The 23,509-nt window shown below is 45.5% G+C and overlaps 1 protein-coding gene across 2 annotated transcripts in view; it reads left to right on the forward strand.

Annotated features, from left to right (window-relative positions):
• Window positions 1-2,273: 2,273 nt before the first annotated feature.
• SORL1 (sortilin related receptor 1) overlaps window positions 2,274-23,509 on the forward strand; it is a 161,515-nt gene continuing 140,279 nt past the window's right edge. The window contains exons 1-2 of one of the 2 annotated variants that reach the window (XM_019717776.2): window positions 2,274-2,752; window positions 21,771-21,887. In XM_019717776.2, coding sequence (XP_019573335.2) covers window positions 2,477-2,752; window positions 21,771-21,887 — 393 coding nt within the window. In that variant the 5' untranslated portion in view covers window positions 2,274-2,476. Of the gene's footprint in view, window positions 2,753-3,024; window positions 3,205-21,770; window positions 21,888-23,509 lie in introns of those variants that run through there. The other variant, XM_074321522.1, reaches the window with a different exon arrangement.

Raw genomic sequence — 23,509 nt, forward strand, 5'->3', positions numbered from 1 at the left:
CTGAGTGGCCTCTCCTGTGGCTGCTGCAATTTCATGCCCAGGTTGGGTGTCCTGAAGGGGGTGGGGAACAATCAGGGCTACAAGGTGTCTTTTCATTTCATATGTGAAGAAACCAATGCCAAGAGAGGCGAGATAACCAGGACGAAAATCACACAGTAACTTGGTTGCAAAGCCAGGACTAGAATCCATGTCTCCAATGCCATCTGCATACAATACTCCTATCTGGGGCCTTCACAATGATTTTACTTTATACACATTATCTCATCTGATACTCCCAGCAATCCTGTGTAATAGGTTTATTTTGCAGATAAAAAAAATGAAAACTTGGAGAGGTTATTTGGCTAAGTCTCCAAAGTTACAAAGTGGACCTTCTGACTCAAAATTCTGTGCTTTCCACCAGTCCATGTGCTTATAAGGCACACACAGCCTCAGGGTTTGCGGATTATCCACCTGAGAGTGGCTTGGAATGCAGATAATGAATACAGAGGAGGGCTTTCAAGGAGTCAATTAACCATGTTTGAGAATTCTTGCCAGTTCTCCAGCATCAAAGCTGCAAATCAAAATTAAAATCAGCAAGTAGCTGGCCCTGCCCTATTAATCCTTCCCTGCAAATTGCTACCGGACCCTAAAGCCAGCAGTTTGTGTGGGCAAAGCTTCCTTATCTTCAAATCCACACTTCAGGAACACGTGCCTCTGTTTTCCGTGGGGACTGACACTTGCTTTTGTAGAAAAGTTTCCTTTAAATATGTATTGAAAAAAAACAGTAATTGAATCATCTACAGGGTGTTCTGATCCTAGCCTTGTTCCTCCCATTTTCCCTTGGGGGTTACATGGGGGTACAAGTGTCTTTGCTGCTGGTCTTGGGAGGCCACAGGGTGGTCCACTCCTGGTAAGGTGATACTTGACAAGATGGCGCTGGTTTAGATTGGAAGAAGGAGCTGGCAGTGGTTCAGTGACTTTCCCAGAGGATAAGCAATTTGCCTGGAGGGGAGAACTGGGTGGTTCTATGATTATGCTAAGATGTACAGAAAAACTGGGGGAGAAAAGGGAAGGTGGGAGGAAGTGGGGACTGCAGAACCCGAGGCCAGGTCCCCAGCAAGTCTGTCATGGAGTCGGGGAGAGTGATAGAATGCTGGATTTAAGGTGAGGAAAGGCTGTCCCTCCTTTGGCAGTTTATCACCAGTGGTACTAGGTAGGGGAAGGCAGCTCTGCTCAACTAACTGGAGCATACTAGTGAGAGAAGAGGTAGGAATCAACCTACAGTGGTTTATTGAGGACAAGGAGCATTTTGGGGGAACTGAACTGACCATCCCCTCCTCTATCTAAACCAAGGGCTTGTATTCAACTATGGAAGTAGTCTGTCCTTCAGACCTGCTTTTTAATCTTATAAAAAACCAGGAGTCCAGAGCACAGTGAAGCATAAAATGAGATAGAGAAGACCACAGTGGATATGCTTTGGCTGCTCCCACAAACCTGCAAAAAATATTTCCCTTGGTTGTGCCTCAGCATTTCCAACCGCAGACGTTTTCTCTGGTGGTTCAAGGGGTCTGGATCTTCAACTGAATTCAGGGTTAAAGTGTGTCTTCCCCACTCCTTGGGTGTCTGCCTTCAGTGGCAAGCTTTACATCCTTGGGTAGAGGACTCCAAGTGGTGGTGTTGGTTGCAGGCTGAAGGGACTGGCTATATGCCCATTTTGCGGCTGAGGTCGAATAGCTTCGCACTTGGTCACCCTGGAGGGGTCACGAACAAACCACTGGGCTGGGGCCGTGTGTGTGTGTGTGTGTGTGTGTGTGTGTGTGTGTGGCTGCGGCCACTTTAGGTACATTTTGGGGCCCCGAGTATTTGACACTCTTGAGTTTCACAATGGGGCAGGTTCATCTGGACTCTCAAGTGCCCTCTGTGTTCTCTGAGCTAATTTTGTTTGGCTCTTAGCTCTCAGTTGGAGGTGGGGATGCAGCAGGGGGCGGTGGCAGTGGTCGTGTGGCTAGGCCAGGGGCTGTGCAGTCAGAAAGGAGAGACAGATCACAGCTTTGGACGACCTCGACACGACCCGGCACAGGAGACAACGAACCCCGGAGGACACAAGGGTGCTCCACACAACTCTTGACTGCTGCAGGGTGGACGACTAGGTGTGCCCGCGGTGGGGAAGGGGACGCACCCTCGCGAGCGCTGGCTGCCTTCATTTCCCCATCCCCGGGCGGAGGAGGGGCCGGAGTCGCCGCTGAGGCCGTGGAGCGGAGAAAGTACGCGAAGGGGACGCGGCTGCGGGCCTCACACGTGACAGCGCTGCGCTGAGCGGAGCAGACCCAGCCCGGGGCGGCTGCTGCGACCGGCACAGCGGGGCGGCGTGGAGCAGCGCGGGCGGCCTGGAAGCTCCGGGAGCGGCGTGCGCGGCCCCGGTCCCGCCGCTCTCTCGGTCTCGCGCTGCACATTCTCTCCTGGCGGCGGCGCCACCTGCAGTAGCGTTCGCCTGAACATGGCGACACGGAGCAGCAGGAGGGAGTCGCGACTCCCATTCCTATTCACCCTGGTCGCGCTGCTGCCGCCCGGGGCTCTCTGCGAGGTCTGGACGCAGACGCTGCACAGCAACCGCCCGCCTTTGCCCCAGGACCAGGGCTTCCTCGTGGTGCAGGGCGACCCGCGAGAGCTGCGGCTGTGGGCGCGCGGGGACACCCGGGGGGCGGACGAGAAACCGCTCCGGAGGAGACGGAGCGCTGCTCTGCAGCCGGAGCCCATCAAGGTGTATGGACAGGTGAGCAATTTGCAACCCGTCTTTCAATCCTTTGCTCTTTCTGCACTTCCTCACCCCAGGATCCATCATTAGCAGTCACCTCCCAGGTGCAAGCACCACTGGGGACTTCCCGGCTTGCATTTGCGGCTGCCCCCCCCCCCCCCCCCGCCCCAGTACAACCGTCAGCACTTGAATTGCATTGATTTTTTCTTCTTCCTGTCGATTTTAGCAAACGTATTCCAGGTAGCTGGCAGGGTGCAGTGTATATTTCCCCAGGGTGAGTGTTGACCCGTGTAGTTTAGGGTAGGCATAGGAGGGGGTGCAGCTTCATTTTACGTGTGGATTAAAAAAATGGGCTTTCTTTAGTGTATCGTCAGTTCGCAGTAGAGAGGAGCACCCCGCAGTTACAGCACATTGACACAGAACATTAAGAGGAAGGGTTTCCACACTTACCGTTTTTAACTACGATTAAGGTGAGCGAACTGGAAAGCATGACTATCTTGATATAGTCAAGAGGGGTGTATATATGTGTGTGCCTAAGGGCTGAATTGTGTGTGTGTGTATGTGTGTGTGTTTGTGTGTGAGGGGGGGGAGAGAGAGAGAGAGAGAGAGAGAGAGAGAGAGAGAGAGAGGTTCTATTCATTCCACCTCCTCTTCAAGATACTGACTTTATTTTGGACAGGAATATCTCTCGTGACACTTGGGGATTTGAAAGATGGCAAGAATTTAGTGGGCATTATTACTCTGTAAGTGATTTATTTCTATCTAGGCAATGGGTTTATTAGATTATAAGTATCATGAATTTCACTTTTATGGCGGAGCTTACTGCGTGGAATTGCACACCGAGTTTGTGGTTAGGATCAGCATTGGCAAAATTAATTTGTCAGTGTTAATTGCTTTATAAGATCCCCCAGCCCTGCTGTTAAGATTGACATCAGCAAAACTGGAAGGTCAGTGGGGGAGAAAAAGTGGGACCATTGAAGGTGGTAAATTGAATGATTTCTAGTCAAAATATCCCCTTTTAAAGTAGAAACTAAAAGATCAGTCTGAGTTTTGCCTCTCTTCACTGATTTTCCTTTAGCCATTTCTTCAGGATATCATATAGAGTTAAATGTTCCACCCTTGGAGCCAGGAAGAACCTTATAAACCATCTTACTCTATCGTGTCATTTTGGTGATGAAGAAACCAAGGCTGTGGAAGGTGAAGTGACTAACCCAAGGTCACATGGGACAGTTTTGACTGCTCTGTGGCTTTTGTCTGCAGTGTCTCAGTGACCTTTGGGTGATCAAATAGTTGCCGTCTTTATACAACGCTTCTTAAATACCTCCTTTTAACTCTTATAAGTATATATATGGTTATAAAGGGGGAGGGATGGTGATGAGTGGGTGGGAGCTTTTGACTTCCATCCATCATCAACTCCTGGGCATGAGCTTGTGCCAGTGGGCATGGAACTGCTGGTGGGCATGGAACTGCTGGTGGGCATGGGCTGCCGGTGGGCATGGGCTGCCGGTGGGCATGGAACTGCCGGTGGGCATGGGCTGCCGGTGGGCATGGGCTGCCGGTGGGCATGGGCTGCTGGTGGGCATGGGCTGCTGGAGCCTTCCTTATCAGTTCCCTTCTGAGTTCAGATCCGTGTTCCCCTCGCTATCCCCATCTGAAACTTCTTTTTCATATTGTTGAAAAGAAGTCAGCAAGGTCCTGGCTCTCAACGGGGATGCCAGCATCCTGATGGAGAGGGAAGGAGAAAAAGAGGCTCCCTTGTCTATTGAGTCTTCCCAGGGAGGCCACTCTGCAGTGGGCTTGAATCAGCTCTCTGGGCGCTGAGAGTAGGAGACAGTCCCTTCCAGAGCTCAGCGCCCCTGCATCTATAGTTTTGGCTGAGGGAAGAGCTTCCTGGTCTCAAAAGTTAGCACACAGATGCCATTTCTGCCTTGAGTTTGGTTTCTGAAAGTTCCTGGGGATTTGGAACAAGTTAAAGATGACCTGTATTCTCATTGAGAGTGACCCCAAAACCTTCAGCTTTTATATTCCTGAACCAGCCAAATTGAGTTTGGTATCATTGAAAGATGGAGAACTAACATTCCAACAAATAACAAGGAATTGCTACCAAAAGTGAGGACACAGGGCAGTGTTTTTTGTTTTCTGAGGCTGCTTTCCTATGCCATTGTCCTCTGTTGCCCTGAGGTTAATAAAAGTGGGATTAATTTGAATCTTTAAGGATTTGTGTTAGATAGAAGGAAGAACTTCCTGCCACTGGGCTTCCTGCTACGAGCACCATCTGGTGCAGACCCTTCAGACTGCAAACAATAGGAATCAGTGACTGAAGGGGCTTAGCCTGCCCTGCCCCTCTTGGAGCTCTGGAGTAATTCACATCTATTTGGAATGACCTTTGCTAGAGCAAAGGTGACCATTTGCCTGTTTTCCCTGGGACAGACCTGGTTTATAAGTTGTCCCTGCTGGTTATGAAAGTGCTTCCTTCACTCTCAAACGTGTCAGATGTGGACTATAAATTATATGGCCATCCTACTTCTAGCGCTAAGCCAAGTTCCACTTTGTATTCCCTCCCTTTAATTTTAAACTTATGGAATTGTGATGCTTTTCAGTAGTATTGCTTGAATCGAGGGTGGTGTTATGTAGAGATGGGAGTGGGGAATATTTCATCCCTGCTTTCAGAAAGCTTACAATTTAAGGACTCCTTAAATTTGCAGATGCAAGTACAGGCATGTGAATGTACCAAATAGGAACAAGTAAACATGGATACAATAAACCAGTCACAACTCCACAGTGGGTGGGTGTTAGTGGGTTGTATGATATGGGAGGGCATTGGAGATGGAGTGATAAGGGTTCAGTGGGCTCCAGCACTCTGCAGCTTCTTGCCCTCTGACCTCTGAATGAGGTTAAGAGGATGCCTGGCAGTACAGATTAAGGCTGGAAGCAGAAGCTGTCTGAACGAAGAAGCCCTGCGGGTTCTGTTAAGGTCACCAGCTTCAGGGAGACGAGCAAGGAGGGCTTTTGCCTGGACATTCTGCATCTGAGAAAGAGCCTTGTGTTGTAGTCAGTCCTTTTTCTCCAGCTCCACTAACCGATGGACTAATGGTTATTTTGACTATATTCTTCCTCATGTTTTGTAGTGTGGGAGAGTGGGTTCTGCCATGACTCCTTAGAGGCATGTTTGTGATAATGAAATACGGTAATAGTGGTGAGAGCTATCCGCTATCAGATATTAGGACTTTCCTTCCCAAGTTCAAAGTTTGGAAGTTGAGCCCCTTCTAAAAAAGGCCAAGTCCAAGAAGGGGGGAATTCCATAATTCTTGCCACACTAAATTTCTTTCTGATGATTTTGTCAGCTCCATGCCTCTGTGCCATCATACTTGTCTTTTCCTCTGCCTGAGGTGGTTTTCCCCACTCTTGTCTTTGCCTGGAAAACCCTTACACTCTTCAGCATCTAAGGAATACCTCCTAATAGTAACCAGGCTTTAGTGGGAAGAGTTCTTTTGAGCTCAGATACAACCTTGTGTTATACTTGTTTAACTGTCGCATCTCCTTATTTGCTCCTTGAGAGCATGGATCATGTCTTTCTCTTCTCTGTGTCCCAGGCACTTGGGAGACCCTTAAGGAATATTTGTGGACCTACTGCACACCTGGAAGAAGAGAGGCCTGGAGGATAGGTAGCACATCCAGAAAAGGCATTTATAGGGAGGCATGTGGTGAGCTCACAAATTGAGGGTGAAAAAGAGTTGGCTGCCTTGGTGGTGAGGATGGTCAATAGTGAAGCCCTGATTTTCCTGTGCTATCCTGGGGGTGATTTTGAACGATGAGCTGGGATTTTGTTGCATAGAATCCTCCCTTTTAGGGCTCTCATGGTATTTATTGCTAATCGTATTGTTTTGGGGAAAAATCCTTTGGAATGAGGCGCAAAGCCTAACAGGATTTACAGGTTTATTTTCCTTCCAATGAGCTGTCTCTTAGTAATTCCTTCTTTTTAGAGGCCAGGGAGTATTCAGTGTCCTGATTTGAGACTGAAAATAAAGTGTCTGTTACAGCACAAGGTCCCGGGACAAAGAGCCTCCTTTAGGGGGTGAAATACTGTTTAGCTCTAATTCTCTTTGGGGTAGATTCTTGCATGATACACTTGCTTGGGAAATAATTGGTTGGTTGACTCTGAAGTTAGGATGTTTGACCTGTATGCTTCCAAACGATGAGGAGGCAAAGCATTTGTTGTTTCAAGTTGGCTTCTAAGTAGGTGAAGAGTTGCATGGCATGTTGGGTTGGCTTGATAAGGGATGTGACCTTGAAAAACTTCCTGGTTATATTTGGCATCTCCTTATTGCATGCAGTTCTTTGCTCAGTCTCTGGCCACTGTTTAGTTGATTAATGGCTTGCTTGTCTTGGGGCATGGTGGGTGGAGGCTTTAAGAGGTGGAAAGAATGAGAAGAAAAGGGGACAGATGGGAGTGAGGAGATGGAGAATTAAATGGATGAAATGAAAAGCCTTCCAATTTGTTTATTTAGCCTTCAGTAAGTAATATCCGTTTACAATACAAAATTTGTACAAAAGAGTATGTAGTGAGAAGTAAATTTCCTTCCCTCTCGTGTCCACCATTCACCCAGTGCTCTTTCCCAATTGGCAACCACTGTCATCAGATTTTTGTATATCCTTACAGAAATATTCTATGCATATATAACATACGAGGTGTGATCAAAAACTACGGTGAATGTTTAAATTTAAAAAAAATTCCAGTAAAAGATGCATTGCCATTAATCCCCCTCAAAATACTTCCCCTCGCTTCGAACACACTTACCCCATCGTTCTTGCCACTTTCTGAAGCAGTTCTGGAAGTCCTCCTTCGTGTTTTTAGTTGCACTGTCGTGGCTACCTCCACGTCCTGAATCATTTTGATTTTGGGGAAGAACCAAAGGTCTCACAGTGGCAGATCTGGTGAATGAGTTGGATGAGGACACACTGTAATGTTTTTATTTGACAGAAATTGCTGTACTAGAAGCGATGTGTGACATGGAGCGTTGTCATAATGGAGGATGATTTACAGCACGCTTTAAAACACACCTTGTCTCAACCGTAGCTCATACCCAGCTGACTGCATCGAACAAGTTGAAACTTGTCAAACACTGTTACTAAGGTGCCACGTGCTGCTTTCCCTATTGAAGATCCCTGCCTTTCCATTGGATGGCACTCGGCAGCAGCATTCACCATATTTCTTGATCACACCTCATATATGTACATAAAATTTGAAACATGAAATTTTGGTGGCTTTCTGTTATCCTTAGCCCCTGATATCATGAATAATGAGATTAACTCTAGCTCCAAAACATAGTTATGACATTATGTCAGTAGGAAGGGAGTTACCTGAAGTGTCATCGCATAAAATACGTTGTCACGTTTTCTCCGGGCCGGGTGAAAGAAAACTCATTCTCGTTCCACTCGGAGAGTTCCTGTTGGCTAGGAGAGCAGCACTATGTAGCTTTCTCATAACTTGGAAACACGCTGGAGAGCAGTTCCCTAGAGACTATAGAGCCCAGATTTGGAGAACACCGGAATATAGAGAGCATGGATCTTGGTTTTAATTTGTGTTCTTTTCAAGAATGTTTTTTCGTAGTCTGTAAAATGAAGTTAATGGTATGCTTAATAAATTGCCTTGATACCTGGGATCCAGGAGGCGGATCCTAATAGAAACTGACATCCTGAAGCAAAAAATGGATGTTGTAGGAACATTTCATTGCCATATTTTGGTCTGCTCCTCTTTAGAGATGACAGCCATCTTTCTGTTGTCATTGTTTAGTCCCAAGGGCAGAGATAGATGAGCCATGCTTGTACTGTCCACACAGAAACATTTTAATAATCGGGGGAGCAGGTAATCCCAAAAATAACCTATTTGTCTTTGCTGTGTATTTATTTGTCTTTATTGTAAAACATCAGCTTACTTTTCTTAATAAGTTTTGCTCAGGCAAATATTAAAATGAGTTTGTATTTTTCAGTAAATGGCTGGCATAAATGTGCTCAGGGAAACTGAGTTTGGAGTTCAGAATTTTTGACAATAATTCAGATACAGATCATTGATAGTTGATGTATTAAAGCTGAGGTATTCCATTGGCCTGTTCTCCATTTTTTATTTTTATTTTTAGAGTTAGTTGTGGTGGAAACTAAAGGAGAACTCACTTCCTTTTGGTTTGAATATTCTGGGATTAGTATTTCTCCAAAAGTGGTCTGGCCTGCAGGGGTAAGGCATTCTTTTTGTTGGTGAGCTCAGAACTTTCCTAGGGATTCTCTAGTTATGACAGAATCCATTGGCACGTGGCATATTCAGTACAGCCACATAGATGCAAAAAATCAATGTCCCTTGTTTTAAAATGAACCACAGTTAATTTTGACCTAATTTATTGGTTTATCGACCTGGGAACCTTGGGCCTTCGAAGAAGTGGCATGGGCAGTCTCCTAGTGTTGAAGTGGCTGATGATGCTATAAATCAGAGAAGACAGGGTGGGCTGCTGATCAAGATCAAGATTGGGGTTTCACCATATTTATTATGAGACCCTAATTTTTTTTTAAATTGTAAAATGAGGAATGCTTTGTGCATTTGGGGGTGGGTTCCATAAAAATAGGACTTCATAACAATCATGCCACGATAGTGAGTTAAAAATAATTACAAAATTCTGTTATCCATTGGGTAATTGTTAATAATGGTTAACAGCCATGATCATATCACTGCTACTTGCCAAGAGCTGGAAGAAAGATACTATCTTCCTGGTCTCATGACAGATCTAATATAATGAGATCTTTGAGAGATCTTTTTGCAGTGTTCGGAATATTTTGTGTCTGCGCTGTGCAATGTGTCCACTAGCATTATATGGCAGTTGAGCACTTGAAATGTGGCTGGTAGGACTGAAGAATTGAATTTATTTTATTTAATTTTAATCAGTTGAAATTTAATTTTAAATAGCCATACGTGGCCCTGGTCTACTGTATTAGACTGTGTAGCTTTCACAGGTTGTGGGAGGTCTCCTCTTCCCCATGGTAAGCAACCTCTACTTTATCCAGGAGAGAAGCTGTAGTTACAGCAGAGGCCTGCATTTGTTTTCACCACAAACAGGAGGGAAACCAAGAGTAAAGGGCTGTAGTCTAAGCCAAGCTGAGTGGCAGGAGACAGTGGCCTTTTTTCCCTAGGTAGGAATGCATCGGGGGGATGTAAATGGTGCAGTGGGTGCAGTGTTCCTCATGGTGGGCTCCTCTGCACAGTTGCCACCTTCCATCAGTGACGTGGGCAATGAAGGCTGACCTCTGTGCTTTCACTTCTGGTGTGGCCTTGCACAGACAGCCCCTTTGTACGGTCTTTGCTGAGGTGCTGTGCAGACCCTGCAGGTCTCTTTAGCAGTGAAAGATGTAAACAATGCTTTAACAGCAGGGTCATCTCCCCAGCCCTGCCCTGTGCTTCCTGTGCTCTTGTTGACTTGCCTCCATATAGCTGGGTCTGTCTTTTATCCCTGCAACCCTGCAGGCTGGCATGAAGACAAACAGCACTGGCGTGTGGTCTTCATCACTGCATGTAACCTCGCTTCCCGCAGGCCCTTTAACTTAGGATGGCATTGCTGTTGCTGCCGCTGCAGGCTCTTGGCTGCGAAAACTGGGACCCTTCACGATGATTTATCTCCAGTCCCCTGAATTAGATTAAAAACACAACTAGGAATTCTCAGAAAGGCAGATTGATGTGATTATGTCCCAAATCTGAGTGGCAGACAAGAGCAATAAAAAGATATGTGTGTATAGCAAATGCTTTTCATGCCATGTAGGGGCCAAAGTGCTGTTTACATCCCTCTCCATTTTTTTTTTTTTTAAAGATTTTTTTGTTTTATTGGGGAAGGGGAACAGGACTTTATTGGGGAACAGTGTGCACTTCCAGGACTTTTTCCAAGTCATGTTGTTCTTTCAATCCCAGTTGTGGAGGGCACAGCTCAGCTCCAGGTCCAGTTGCCGTTGTTAGTTGCAGGGGGCGCATGCAGCCCACCGTCCCTTGCGCGAATTGAGGAATCGAACCGGCAACCTTGTGGCTGAGAGCCTGTGCTCCAACCGACGGAGCCATCCGGGAGCTCAGTGGCAGCTCAGCTCAAGGTGCCTTGCAGGGGGCACAGCCCACCATCCCTGCGTGAGTCGAATCGAAACAATAACCTTGTGGTTGAGAGCCCACTGGCCCATGTGGGAATCGAACCAACAGCCTTTGGCATTAGGAGCACGGAACTCCAACTCCCTGAGCCACCAGGCAGCCCTCCATTGTTTTTTAAATGAAGAAAGTCACTAACATTGCTTCTCTTAATTTAGAAAAGAGACCAGCCTGTTGAGTAGAAACCCACTTCCCCCAAATAACTGTGGATCAGAATAACATAGGATGATTCTTTTTTCTGTTGTTAAAGTATTTTCTGTATTTTTAAAAAAATTTAATTGGGGAATATTGGGGAACAGTGTGTTTCTCCAGGGCCCATCAGGTCCAAGTCGTTGTCCTTCAGTCTAGTTGTGGAGGGCACAGCTCACTGGCCCATGTGGAAATCGAACCGGCAACCCTGTTGTTCAGAGCTTGCGCTCTAACCACCTGAGACATCCAGGCCACCCCTAGGATGATTCATATGTGAAATAACTGTGGGTTTGAACCAATGAGTGGGTCCTGCATTGGGACTTACATGTTAGTTGGTAGTGAGTGAGATCCATTCTGCCTTGCTTGGCTGGGGAGCTGAATAGTGTCATGAGGAAATTTTTAACTGTTAGGAAACCTCTGTGCCCAAAAGCATTTATAAAAAACCTGGGATGATCTGATTTAGCATGGAGGGCTGGGGTTAAAAGCAACTTTGGGAGAAAGTCTGATGTAGGGACTGTCACTGGGGAGACTCAGGTGGGTTCCCATGAGATAAGCCATGTATGGGGCAGGGGCCCGGATAGTTAAGGACCCTGTTTCTCTCTTAACCCAGGGGATACATGCTAGAAAGTTCCATGTGGGTCTGCCCTGGGGACCTGGGAAGAAAGACTGGTGCTGGCTGCCTGAGGAGCTCAGAAGAGGAACCTGCTGATTGCAGGGGGTGGGGCGGAGGCCTGTGAAGCTGGAAGTGTTTGGAAGAGACTTGAAATGTTTTAAATCTGTGCTCAGTTAATTGAGTAACATGAAACTCTGTACCTATAACTTACCTCATCTGTATACATTTAGTTCCCTGAAGTTCTCTCACTGAATAGTTAAAAAAAAATCCTGCTGTTAAGTGGGCACGTGGTTTGCTGAATTTGGCAATGTGTGCTGCTGCTGATGGTGATGGAAGGGTTATTGCAGAAACAAGGCCTTGAATCTTTGGAGGAGAAAAATGAAGGGGTGGGTATGGAGAGTTGGATAGAGGTGAAAGGGTTATCCACTCAGGTTTGCGGGAGCCAAGCTAGGAGTTAAGCTAGCAGAGGGGTGCCTGCGGGGCTTCTGCAGGGTGCCTTGCCACCTCGGAGCTCAGGGGTAATCCAGTTTATTGAGAAACAGGCCATGCTATTGGGTTTGATGTACTTTCTCCTCTCCGTTATCTTCCCTCATGGTGTGGTAAAGAAGCCACTGGTAAGGTATGGCTTTGAGGTCTTCAGTTCTGCGTTGTAATATTTAAATACTTTCCCTTTGCGGGGGTGAGGAAAGTGCTAGAAATGAGTGCCACCATTGTGCTGGTGGCATTGGGAACTGCAGGTTGGGTTTCTTCTGGTTTCTGAGCTCGGCTGTGGAGTGAGAGGAAGGCCGCCTTGAGTGCCATGCTTGGCAGTGAGTTTTGAGCTTGACTCGTGTGCAGTGTTTCATCATTTCATGTATGTTATTGCTCTTAGTCCTCAGTGTTCTAACCCTGGTGCTGCTCATGTTCATTTTGCAAATGGAGCCATTTTGTGAAGAATGGCTTTTTTTTTTTTAAATTAAAGTTTATTGGGGGTGACAATTGTTAGTAAAGTTATGTAGATTTCAGGTGTACAATTCTGTATTACATCATCTATAAATCCCATTGTGTGTTCACCACCCAGAGTCAGTTCTCCTTCCATCACCATATATTTGATCCCCTTTACCCTCATCTCCCACACCCCACCCCCACCCCCTTACCCTCTGGTAACCACTAAACTATTGTCTGTGTCTGTGAGTTTTTATTTTTCATTTGTTTGTCTTGTTTTGTTGTTTTTGGTTTATATACCACATATCAGTGAAATCATATGGTTCTCTGCTTTTTCTATCTGATTTATTTCGCTTAGAATTATAATCTCAAGATCTATCCATGTTGTCATAAATGGTCCTATTTCATCTTTTCTTACCACCGAATAGTATTCCATTGTGTATATATACCACAACTTCTTTATCCATTCATCTATCGAAGGACATTTTGGTTGTTTCCTTGTCTTGGCCACCGTAAGTAAAGCTGCAATGAACATTGGAGCACACGTGTCTTTATGGATAAATGTTTTCAGATTTTTTGGGTAGATACCCAGGAGAGGGATTGCTGGGTCATATGGTAATTCTATTCGTAATTCTTTGAGGAACCTCCACACTGCCTTCCATGGTGGGAATGCAACTGCACCAGTCTGCATTCCCACCAACAGTGGATGAGGGTTCCTTTTTCTCCACAGCCTCTCCAACACTTGTTACTGTTTGTCTTGTTGATGATAGCCATTCTGACTGGGGTGAGGTGATATCTCATTGTGGTTTTTATTTGCATTTCTCTGATGATTAGTGATGTTGAGCATTTTTTCATATGTTGATTTGCCATTTGTATGTCCTCTTTGGAGAAATGTCTCTTCAGGTCCTCTGTTCATTTTTCAATTGGGTTGTTTGTTTCTCTGTTGTTGAGTTGCATGAGTTCCTTGTATAATTTTGGATGTGAGCCCCTTATCAGAGGCACTGTTTGCAAAAATCTTTTCCCATTTAGTTGGTTGCCTCTTTATTTTGCAGATGGTTTCTTTTGCTGTGCAGAAGCTTTTAAGTTTGATATAGTCAGAATGGCTTATTTTGGTAAAAAGAATATAATAGCAGAAGGAAATAATACCTTAGAATTTTGAAGTTTATGAAACCTATTTATGGATAACATTGCATTTGATTCTTATAATGGTCCTGTAAAAGTGGGAAGGTTAAGAATGATCATTACTCTCATTTCACAGATGAGTATCTTCTTCTTCTTTTTTTTTTTTTTTTTTAAAGATTTTATTGGGGAAGGGGAACAGGACTTTATTGAGGAACAGTGTGTACTTCCTGGTCTTTTTCCAGGTCAAATTGTTGTCCTTTCAACCTTAGTTGTGGAGGGTGCAGCTCAGCTCCAGGTCCAGTTGCCTATGTTAGTTGCAGGGGGCACAGCCCACCATCCCTTGTGGGAGTGGAGGAGTTGAACCGGCAACCTTGTGGTTGAGACCCCACTGGCCCATGTGGGAATCGAATCGGCAGCCTTTGGCATTAGGAGCACGGAGCTCCAACTGCCTGAGCCACTGTGCAGGCCCCCACAGAAGAGTATCTTGAGGCTCAGAAAGATGAAGTGATGTAGCCAAATTTAGGCAGCTAGTAAATCTTAAAAGCTAAGCCTCTGATATACTGTGGCACATTTGCCTCTCGTAAATATTCCAGTGCAAGCTTTGCTTTCAGCCAGAGTTTCGCTGTGAACTCTCTTTTCTCCTTCAAAACTTAGAGATCTCATATAAACCTACCTCCTGGTTTAATGTGACTTGGCTCTCCTGGCTGCACTAATTTTCTTTTAAGTTCTCAAATGTGACTTAACGAGTCCCTCCCTGTTCTTGGCTTTTACTCTGCTCTTGCTGCAGGCCTTGTTCTCATGGCAGCCACACTCTCTCCCCCACCCACCCCTGGAAGTCTGCTGTTTTCTGATACCTACTTGTAGTCTGGTATATAGTAAGTGCTCAATAAATATTTGCTGAATGAAGGAGCTGGGGGCTATTCATGGTGAAGTTGCAGAGCCAAAGAGGAGAGTCCAGGAAGGTGGATGTTCTGGAACCATCCTAAAGAGCTCATAGAAGTGGCTTCGGGTTCGTAGGCGAATGGTCACTAATGCGAGTCCTGGCTAAGGGTGCTTAGCAGCTAGTTAACCCTGGTGAAGGGTCTTGCTGTTCTCTATCTGCCTGTGTGCCCTGCCTGGGCCCTGGGTTGTGAGGTGCTGTGGGTGACCAGCTGTAACTCTTGCTGTGGGCTTCACTTCATCTGCAAAATGTGGACGATGCTTTAGATGTTCCCTGACCTTCCTTCCAACCCTAATATTTTCTTATGTTTCTTATTTACCAACTGGAAAATTAAAGGGTGATTATTTTCATGATAGAGCTTTTTCACAGGTTCTTTTAAATAGGGATCCCTCCTGGAACAGTAAAATATGCTATTTGTTAAATGACAAAGTGGGGTTCAGCAGGAGGAAATGGCACATAGAAGTCAATGGTGAATAGATTATACCTGACAAAAATCAGTAAGAAAGCTGTCTCCATGAACTGATATTGTAAGTCCAGGAAAGTCGGATGATCACCCTTTTGGTAAAGAGAGAGGAAAAGGCAATCACGTTTGTGTATGTGTGGGTCTATATCTATCTATCTATCTATCTATCTATCTATCTATCTATCTATCTATCTATCATCTATCTATCTATCATCTATCTATCACCTATGTATGTATGTATGTATGTATGTATGTTCTATCTCTCGAGAGCTCTTGACTCCAGGTAAGGCAATTGTAATGAAATGCAAAGTTTTTTTAGCCTAAGGTCATTCTCCCTGATCTGTAAGATGGGCAGCCTGATTTTAACGGCGGAGTATTAGGTTGGTGCAAAAGTAATTGCGGTTTAAAAGGTTAAAAATAATAGTTCATGAGTTCTGTGTGTGAAGTGTCGAGCAAACACAAAAGTCAAATGAGTAAATGGAGATTCCATTGATGTGGGTGATGTTGGATCTGCCAGCAGTTTCTGGGTGTGGGCCAGGATCGTGTCTAGTGAAGCTGAAGAATGGAAACAGACCAGGGAGAGGCAAAACGTTTTAAAAAGAGGATCGTTTATTAGAGGCAGGAGAAGAGGTTGCATCTTCTCAGCGGGAGGGGGTCTCTAATGGGGGGGTGCCCTGTGACTGAGGCAAAAGCTTTTACTTTTATACCTTCCCTTGCCTGCTTGGGGAAGGGCAACTGTTTGAAGAAGGGAACTTGTTTGAAGAAGGGAACTGGCACCTTCTAATGAAATTCGCCTGCCAGGTTTGTTCTGCTTGTCAATCCTGAAGGAATTAGCAAAGTAACCTACTCTTATCTGTCAGATCTGCTCCATTTGTCAGGCCAAAATGAATTTTATGATTAACCTCAAGACCTTGTTACATTATGTCCTGGAGCGAAGGAGTGATTTCAAAACCTGGAGTTTTAGGATATGGTTGTCTTTGTTTATTCCACCAGGGACCTCCCTGTCTACCTAGGGACATGCTAGCTCTCCTGTATCACCATGAACAGGGGTTCTGTGCAGGGAGGGAGCTCTTAAACTAGATTTCAGCTCTCCTTCTGAGGTGGAGAGTCCAGGGAGGATAATGAAATTACTAAATATAGTGAGAACACAGTCTTGAAAGGGGACTCAGAGGGGTGATTTGCATACTTAGCATTTAGGTTGTGCAAACGAATGATTGGAGAAAACCTTGTTATTCTTGGACCTCAGGAGTCTGTCTTTGGTTTCCTCAGGCCTGTCTTGTAGTTCAGGGGATTTAGCAGCTGCCTCTTTCCTCACCTCACAGTTGAAGGACAGGATATTTGTTTTAGACTTCACTGTAGAATTTTAAAAATGCTTCTTTGTATTTCACTGCTAGTGAGGTAGAGAAATGAACCAGATTGCCTTATTTGTCCTCCTTGTGCTGTGTTCTGGAAAAAAGCTGTGTATAGGAGTGGTGAGGACTGTATGCTGTGGGTGTCGAAGACATCCCTGAACTTTGGGTTTGACAAATTTGAAAGAGGTAAAGGCAGAAGAAAGATTAGAGATGATATGTGACCCATTCCGTTAAGGGCCTCCATCATTCCTGAATGAGCCTCGATGACTGTACCATGGTTTTAGTGTAAATTTCTTACACCAGTCAGACTGGCAACACTGTTTTATTCTGAAGGGCTCTGTGCTGTGTACTCTTGACAGGTAAGAAATGATTAAATAGCCCCAGTGGGTGCCTGGCACGTAGTAGGCCTCAGTGCATACATAATCATAATTGGTAAGTGAATGCACCAGTAATCAGAACCTTCCTACAGCAAACATTTGTCCTCCCTTCTAGTTATAACAACCCAGAACTTGGGGCTGGGTGGCAGCAGATTCTTCCCCTCACTCTGAATCATAAGGCAAGTCATTTAACCTCTTTGGAATGCCAGGGCATGTTGGGGGGCTGACAGACAATGAAGACCAAGGTGTGTCAGCCTGGGGGTGGTGATGACTGTTGTGAGCTGGAAGTGGACGCTGGAGCTAGCTCCAAGCCTGAGGCCATTTCTCCAGCCAGGGACCAGGAATCAAGGGGCCTGTGGGGATTTTGTGGCTCTGTAGATGCTGCTGATTGCACTTTGAAGGATTGCTTTGCCCAGAGACCCACTCCTCAGTCTCCTCGATGACTCATTCTAGCTGCATATTTGGTAGCATGAAGGATCCAGAAGAGATGAAAGAAGCACTTTCTAAGAGTGGAAGGTCCTAGATATTGGATCAGCACTTGAGAAATATAATGTTCTTTACAGGTCTTAGATAGAGCCTTTTCAAAAACAATTGAGATGAAATGCACATAACATAACCATTTTAAAGGGAACGATTCAGTAGCATTTAGCACATTCACAATGTTGTGCCACCACCGCCCTCTAGCTAGTTCCAACCCATTTCATCTAAAATGAAACCTCTTTCCCATTGAAGTTACTCCCCCTCCCCCCACCCCAGGCAAACACTGATCTGCTTTCTGTCTCTATGGATTTGCCTGTTCTGAACATTTCATAGAAATTGTATCATGTGATATGTGACCTTTTTGTGTCTGGCTTCTTTCAATACAGTGTTTTTGAGGTTTGTCCACATTGTGGCATATATCAACAGATCTTAGAGTTTTAACAATTATCCAAAATACCCAAACATCCCTACCCCCCCCCAAAAAAAAAAAAAAAAAAAAAGAAAGAAAGAATGAGTCTTCTAGCTACCATTATTTAAGTCCAAGGTCCTGCCAGGAGGAAGGGGAAGGACTAGATTCATTGCTCCCCAAATAAGCTGCGTTAGAGACATGTGGGACGTGTCTTAGAAATACTGATTCCTGGGCTCCAGTCAGAGGGATTCTGAATCAGTAGTAGGTCTGGGGTGATTCTGTCAGCGGGGTTTGGGAACCCCCTGGGCCAGGTGACCTCTGAGGTGTGATCTTGACTGTTAACCACCAGCCTGTGAGCCTAGCTCACAGAGGCTGAAGCTCCCCCAGACGCTGGTGGTTGTTTATGATGCCATTTCTGTGTACAGAGATTTCTGTGGCATGTGATTTTTCTGTTTGTCTTCTGAGGGGAGGCATTGGGCCCCGTCCCTGCTGCTTTTACAGCTCCAATTAATTGTGTCTCATTTATCAAGCTCCAGCTATACCCTGTGAGCTAGAGATTGGAGAGGGAAAGTTGTTCTCACCCCCAGGGTTGTGGTTATAACTGATTGCACATCAAGGTTATGTTCCTGGAAAAGCCACCCTCCTGCCTCCTCCCAGACGAGCATTTTCTGGGTGCCCTCCCCTGTTTTGGGGACCTGAGTGTGCAAGACTGATGAGAGTGATCTGGGAGCCTGCAGCTGCTCCAGAGGGCTGGTGATGGGGAAAGGCTAAGGGGAAGTCCCTAGGGATGGACAAGGAATCAAACAAAGCAGAAACCATCCGTAAAATGCGGGGATCCAGCCAAGGTCTGCAGGTATTCTTGGTTGTTGGGGGCTGCCCTGGGTCTCTGTTTCCTGGTCACTTTCTGTGGAGAGCCAGCTTTCACTGTTTCCTCTTTCCTCTTGGGAGAGGGGTGAGAATGGACACAGAGGGGGGATGGAGAGGAGAAAGGTGAGGCTAAAGAGCAGAATGCATGCGTTTGCCTTTAATGAAGTTGTCGGCCTGCTGGCTCCACCATGCTCATTTTCCTGTGGGTGCATGGGTTCCTGTGACTGACTCTGGGCTTCGGCTCTGGGGGGATGGGCACCTGGGCTGCCTTGAGGATCAGCCATGACTCAGCCAGAGGTGGCGGCTCACCAGGGACTTACTCTCATGACCAGGATGTGCCCATCCTGACATCTTGCCAAGTGGAGGAGCTGAACTGTTTGTGTGAGTTGCCTGGTGGCTCCCAGACAATCCATTTCTTGGCAGGGATTTTTTTCTCCCCACTGGGCCACCCTTTTACAGTCTGTTAGGAATAAAAAGGACATTTTATTAATAAAATAAAAGAGTAATATTTTTAAAAGGTGTTCACCAAGCTTACTTTCTAGGCTTCCTTTATGAGAAAGTCCTTGGATGTTCTGCTGCTTGTCTTCTGTGCTGCTCCCACCCCTTCTTCTCTTTTAGGGTTGTTCGCAAGAGCCTTATAAATCTCATGTCCTCTGAGTAGAAAGACTTCATTCAGCAAGCTGTGTTGAGACCTCTATCCCACTCTGATCACTGATGTCTTTGTTACCTGTTTCAGAGTGTTATTTGATTGTTATCTGACAGAGGGACTGTTTTGAGGTTGTCCAGGTTGAATATTGGTGGGCTTTTTCATCCCAGACCTTTGATGAGCTTGGGTGGTTGTTTTAGGTTTAAAATCCTTTATTGTATCGACATTCACATAAGTTCTCTGTTTATTCCCCTCTGGTGTTAAGGATGAACATGTTTTTGGAGGGGAGAAGACTTTCAGCTTGAATTCCTAGGGCACCTGTTCTAGTTCACTTCTGATCCACAGATGTTTCCAGATTTTTCCCAGAGGCCAGTGCTGGAAGGAGAGAAGGGGAAAGGTGAAAGCCATAGTAAGGTGTTAGTGGCTGGTGGAGGTTCCCTCGGCTGTTTTCTCCCTGTGGCATTCTGGGCTATATCATTCACTTATTTCTGTTTTTCACTTACACTTCTCTATTGATGCCTCGACTTATCTCTCTGGCAATGAGAGGGGACATTTTGGAATTGACATCGTTTCCTAAAAAAATATCAAGGGTCTTTTTCTTTAAATATTTCTCGTTTCAGATATTTTCCAAAAGAGTTTGGATCCTGCATCCAGTTAGATGCAGGTGCTTGAGACCCAAAGCAGAGAAGTGAAGGATTAGCTCCTTTGTCATTCTGTCTGCCAAGTTTGCGGCACAGGTGTTTACCTTCCCCCTTGTGACATCTGAGAGCATCTGAAGAAGTGGGTGGGGAAAGGAAGAGGTGGAGGGGCAAGAAGAGAAATGAAGGAGAAAGGCCCTGAGGGGAGGGGAAGGTTTTTTGCTGCAGAGCCTTGATAGGAAGGCAGCTCAGAGGGCAGATCAGCTAGGACTTGTAGTTTGCATTAGATCAAGAGGGAGGGTCGATTGGTAGGTTGGTAGGTGGCGAAATGTGCAGGCTGGGCTGTGCAGAGGCTGCTTACGGTCCAGAAGCTTGATTTCCTTCTATGCATGCCCAAGACAGCAAGGTTGAAGAGGCCAGTAGAATAGACATCTCCCAGACATTGCTCAGCAGGAGGGAGAGCACATGCTTCTGGTTTTCAGGGCCTTTGTCCTGATTCCGAATGTTAACCCCGGCCCTGAGAGTGTTTGTTAGTATGGTCCTTGGTTTGGTCTTACACAGAGGGGTGAAACGGATGGCTCAGGTATTCTAAAATGCCAGCCCTTGAACTGTCATCAGTGACCAGTGACATAGGAAAAACAAAAGTAAGGTAGTTTTCCATAAGGTAGAAACTAAAATAAATTTTTATTCTGAGATTGTATCTTTCTTCAGGTTTTGGTGTTAAAATGTCCTTTAGAAAATAATGATGATTGTAGCTGGTGGTCAGATTGCTTAGGAGGGTTAGGTACATAACAGATGAATCCCAGAAGCTCAATGATGTAAATACATCTCCCAATTACCAGAATTTCAAAAAGAGTGGTACTGATTAGCAGAGGGCACTCTCCTCAGGGATGTGGGCTCCTTCTGTCTTATGGTTCTGCTCTCTGGGACTCCAGGGTCTTGCATGCAGCCTGCAGATAGGAAAGAAAACAGAGGACTGTGGGGTTGCTGGGGCTGGCGGCACTGACCCCCTTCTCTCACATTCCACTGTCGGGGCTGGAACTCAGGCCCAGGGCCACACTCCCCCGCCCAGCAGCCTGGGCAGGAGTCTGCTGTGTTCTCAGGAAGCAGAGGAAACAGATTTAGAGAACAGAGGAATCAAGTTCTGACACAGTGGCTGTTTTTGTTAATGTCCTTACCTTGCAAAGTAGAAGTAGCCAACCAACCTTCTGTTGGCCTTCCTAATTTGTTTTCATTTTATTGGTTTATAAAATTCGAAAGCCTGGAAACCACTGCTAGCCATAATCCAAAGGTCATTTCTGTGGAGTCCTAGAAAATATTTCCTTACTTGGGGCAACTCAAAACTAAGTAAAAGTGCATCATGATGTTTTTCTCTTGTTCTTCCTTGTTATAAGCTAAGGACAAGCAATGTCACCTGGAGGCCAGAGAAAGCACTAGTTTGAACATAGGTTTGAAAGTGTGTGGTCTTTCTGGCTCATGCACTTTTTTGAATGAGGCAGATGTTTCAGTGTTTTGGTTTCAGACCTCAGGAGTGCATGTCCCTTTTACGGAATAAGGATGAGAGTAACCAGAGATTGATTTCACAAAGGACAAAAATAAGCATAGTAATCAGTTATGCCAATAAGAGCCTGAGAAGAAGATTGTTTTGCAATCCTGATATATTTCAAATAGCAGAGGACTAGTGTTTCTTCTTGGGGAAGTTGAGTCTGGTGGAATCTGTAAGGGCCCGGTGCTCCAGATCTAAGCATCTTAGTCTTTTCTGACTGTCAAAGGAGGAGTGAGAGGCTTGCTTTAGAATGTGTATGGCCATCATGTGTTCTAATTCCTGGGTTGGTTTTATCTCTTTCAGGTTAGTCTAAATGATTCACACAACCAGATGGTGGTGCACTGGGCCGGAGAGAAAAGCAATGTGATCGTGGCCTTAGCCCGAGACAGCCTGGCGTTGGCGAGGCCCAAGAGCAGTGATGTAAGTATTGGTGTTTCTCTGGGCACTCTTCTCTGCTGCCAGTATGCCCTTTGGTGATCTACCAGGGTTATCATTCCAGAAAAAACAGTGGGTAATTGGAAAAAGGATGGGATGAATTATATGACACAGAAAATGGTCTGTACAATAATATTAAGTTGGTGCAAAAGTAATTGCAGTGTTTGCAATTGTTTTTAACCTTTTAAACCGCAATTACTTTTGCACCAACCTAATAAATATCCCTTGTTTGCTGACCACAGGGTCGTGCAGTGACTTGCAAACAGACCCATATGATATGTGATTACTTTTGTGAAGTGATAGGATATGATCCGGACCGTTGTATCTGCTCAGCAAAATGCCAGAAGTACGTCCCTGGGCCAAGCTGCGTGTTGGTAGCAGAGCCCGTTGGGATCTCATTGGTCTTTCTGTGTGCTGGTTTCTTCTGACCCCTTACAGTGGGGTGAGTTGTTGAATCGGATTCGCTTATATTCTTTTTTAAAAATATTTTTTAACATTAGTTTCAGGTGTAGAAAACAGCGTTAACTGTTAGACATTTACACCCCTCACAAAGTGATAACCCCTGCCCCCCAATCTCGCTCATATTCTTAATTTCTACAGTTGGCTTATACAATGTTTAATTGTTTAGGTGCTTTGCAGTCTTGAGACCAAGTGTCACAAATTCAAAAGCCTACAAGAGGCCAAGTGGTAATGGTCAGCAATGAAACTGTCTCCAAGTTTACAACATTCTTTACCTCCACAAAGAATAATAGTCTCTCCCATGTTTCTTAAAGTATATGGCCCTCTGGAACAATATATCGTTTTCCCACTTTTGATAGAGATACAGGTTCAAGAAACTTTCACCTGTATCTTAATTTGAACGTGCTGATTGAGATTTGGTCTCACTGTCTGAGAGACTCTCTGAAGTAGAAAGGACTTTCGTGAACTGAAGAATAAATACTTCTGAGGGGGGCCATTGTTATTGGGTCTCAGCTCTGGAAGCAATGCAGGATGCAGGGCCCAGTGTTGTCAGATCTTCTGATGTTTCAGAAGCTCAGAGATCTGGATTTTTATGTGAAAACTGCTGAGTCTTACAAGTTGGAAGCTAATGTGCAGTTTTTACAAACAACATGTAAGCCAAGTAAAATATATATGAGGGAACCAGAACTGGCCCTTGTGTCCCAGGTCTTCGGCCTCTGCTCTTGACTTCCCCTTGTGAGGAAGAGGAACAACCACTGCCTTGAGTCAACTTCTGACATGGTGACAGGGTGAGGCTGTGGGCAGAAAAAGATGTGTGGACCTTTGGTGATCTTGCGCTCTGGCCAGAGGAAACCTCTGAATTTGCGAGTACTGTCACATCAGCCTAAGGACACAATTGTAATTCTTGAGTGTAGTTTGGTTTCTGTGAGGTCCCTCTCTGTATCCACTGTCTGAGTTGAATGTGCTCTGGGTTAGGTGACTAGAAGGAGCCCCTAGGCCTGTTTTCTAATGGGTTGAATTAGGGAAGCCACAGACAGGATGGGCAGAAAAAGAGCTGGCTGTAATTATGCATCGCTTTGCCCAGGGTGGGTGCTGAGCAGTGGCAAGTGGGAAACCACCGTACCTGACAGCTAGTTTGGGTGTCATGA

This window comes from Rhinolophus sinicus, linkage group LG16, assembly GCF_036562045.2.
Source record: "Rhinolophus sinicus isolate RSC01 linkage group LG16, ASM3656204v1, whole genome shotgun sequence".
NCBI lineage: Eukaryota > Metazoa > Chordata > Mammalia > Chiroptera > Rhinolophidae > Rhinolophus > Rhinolophus sinicus.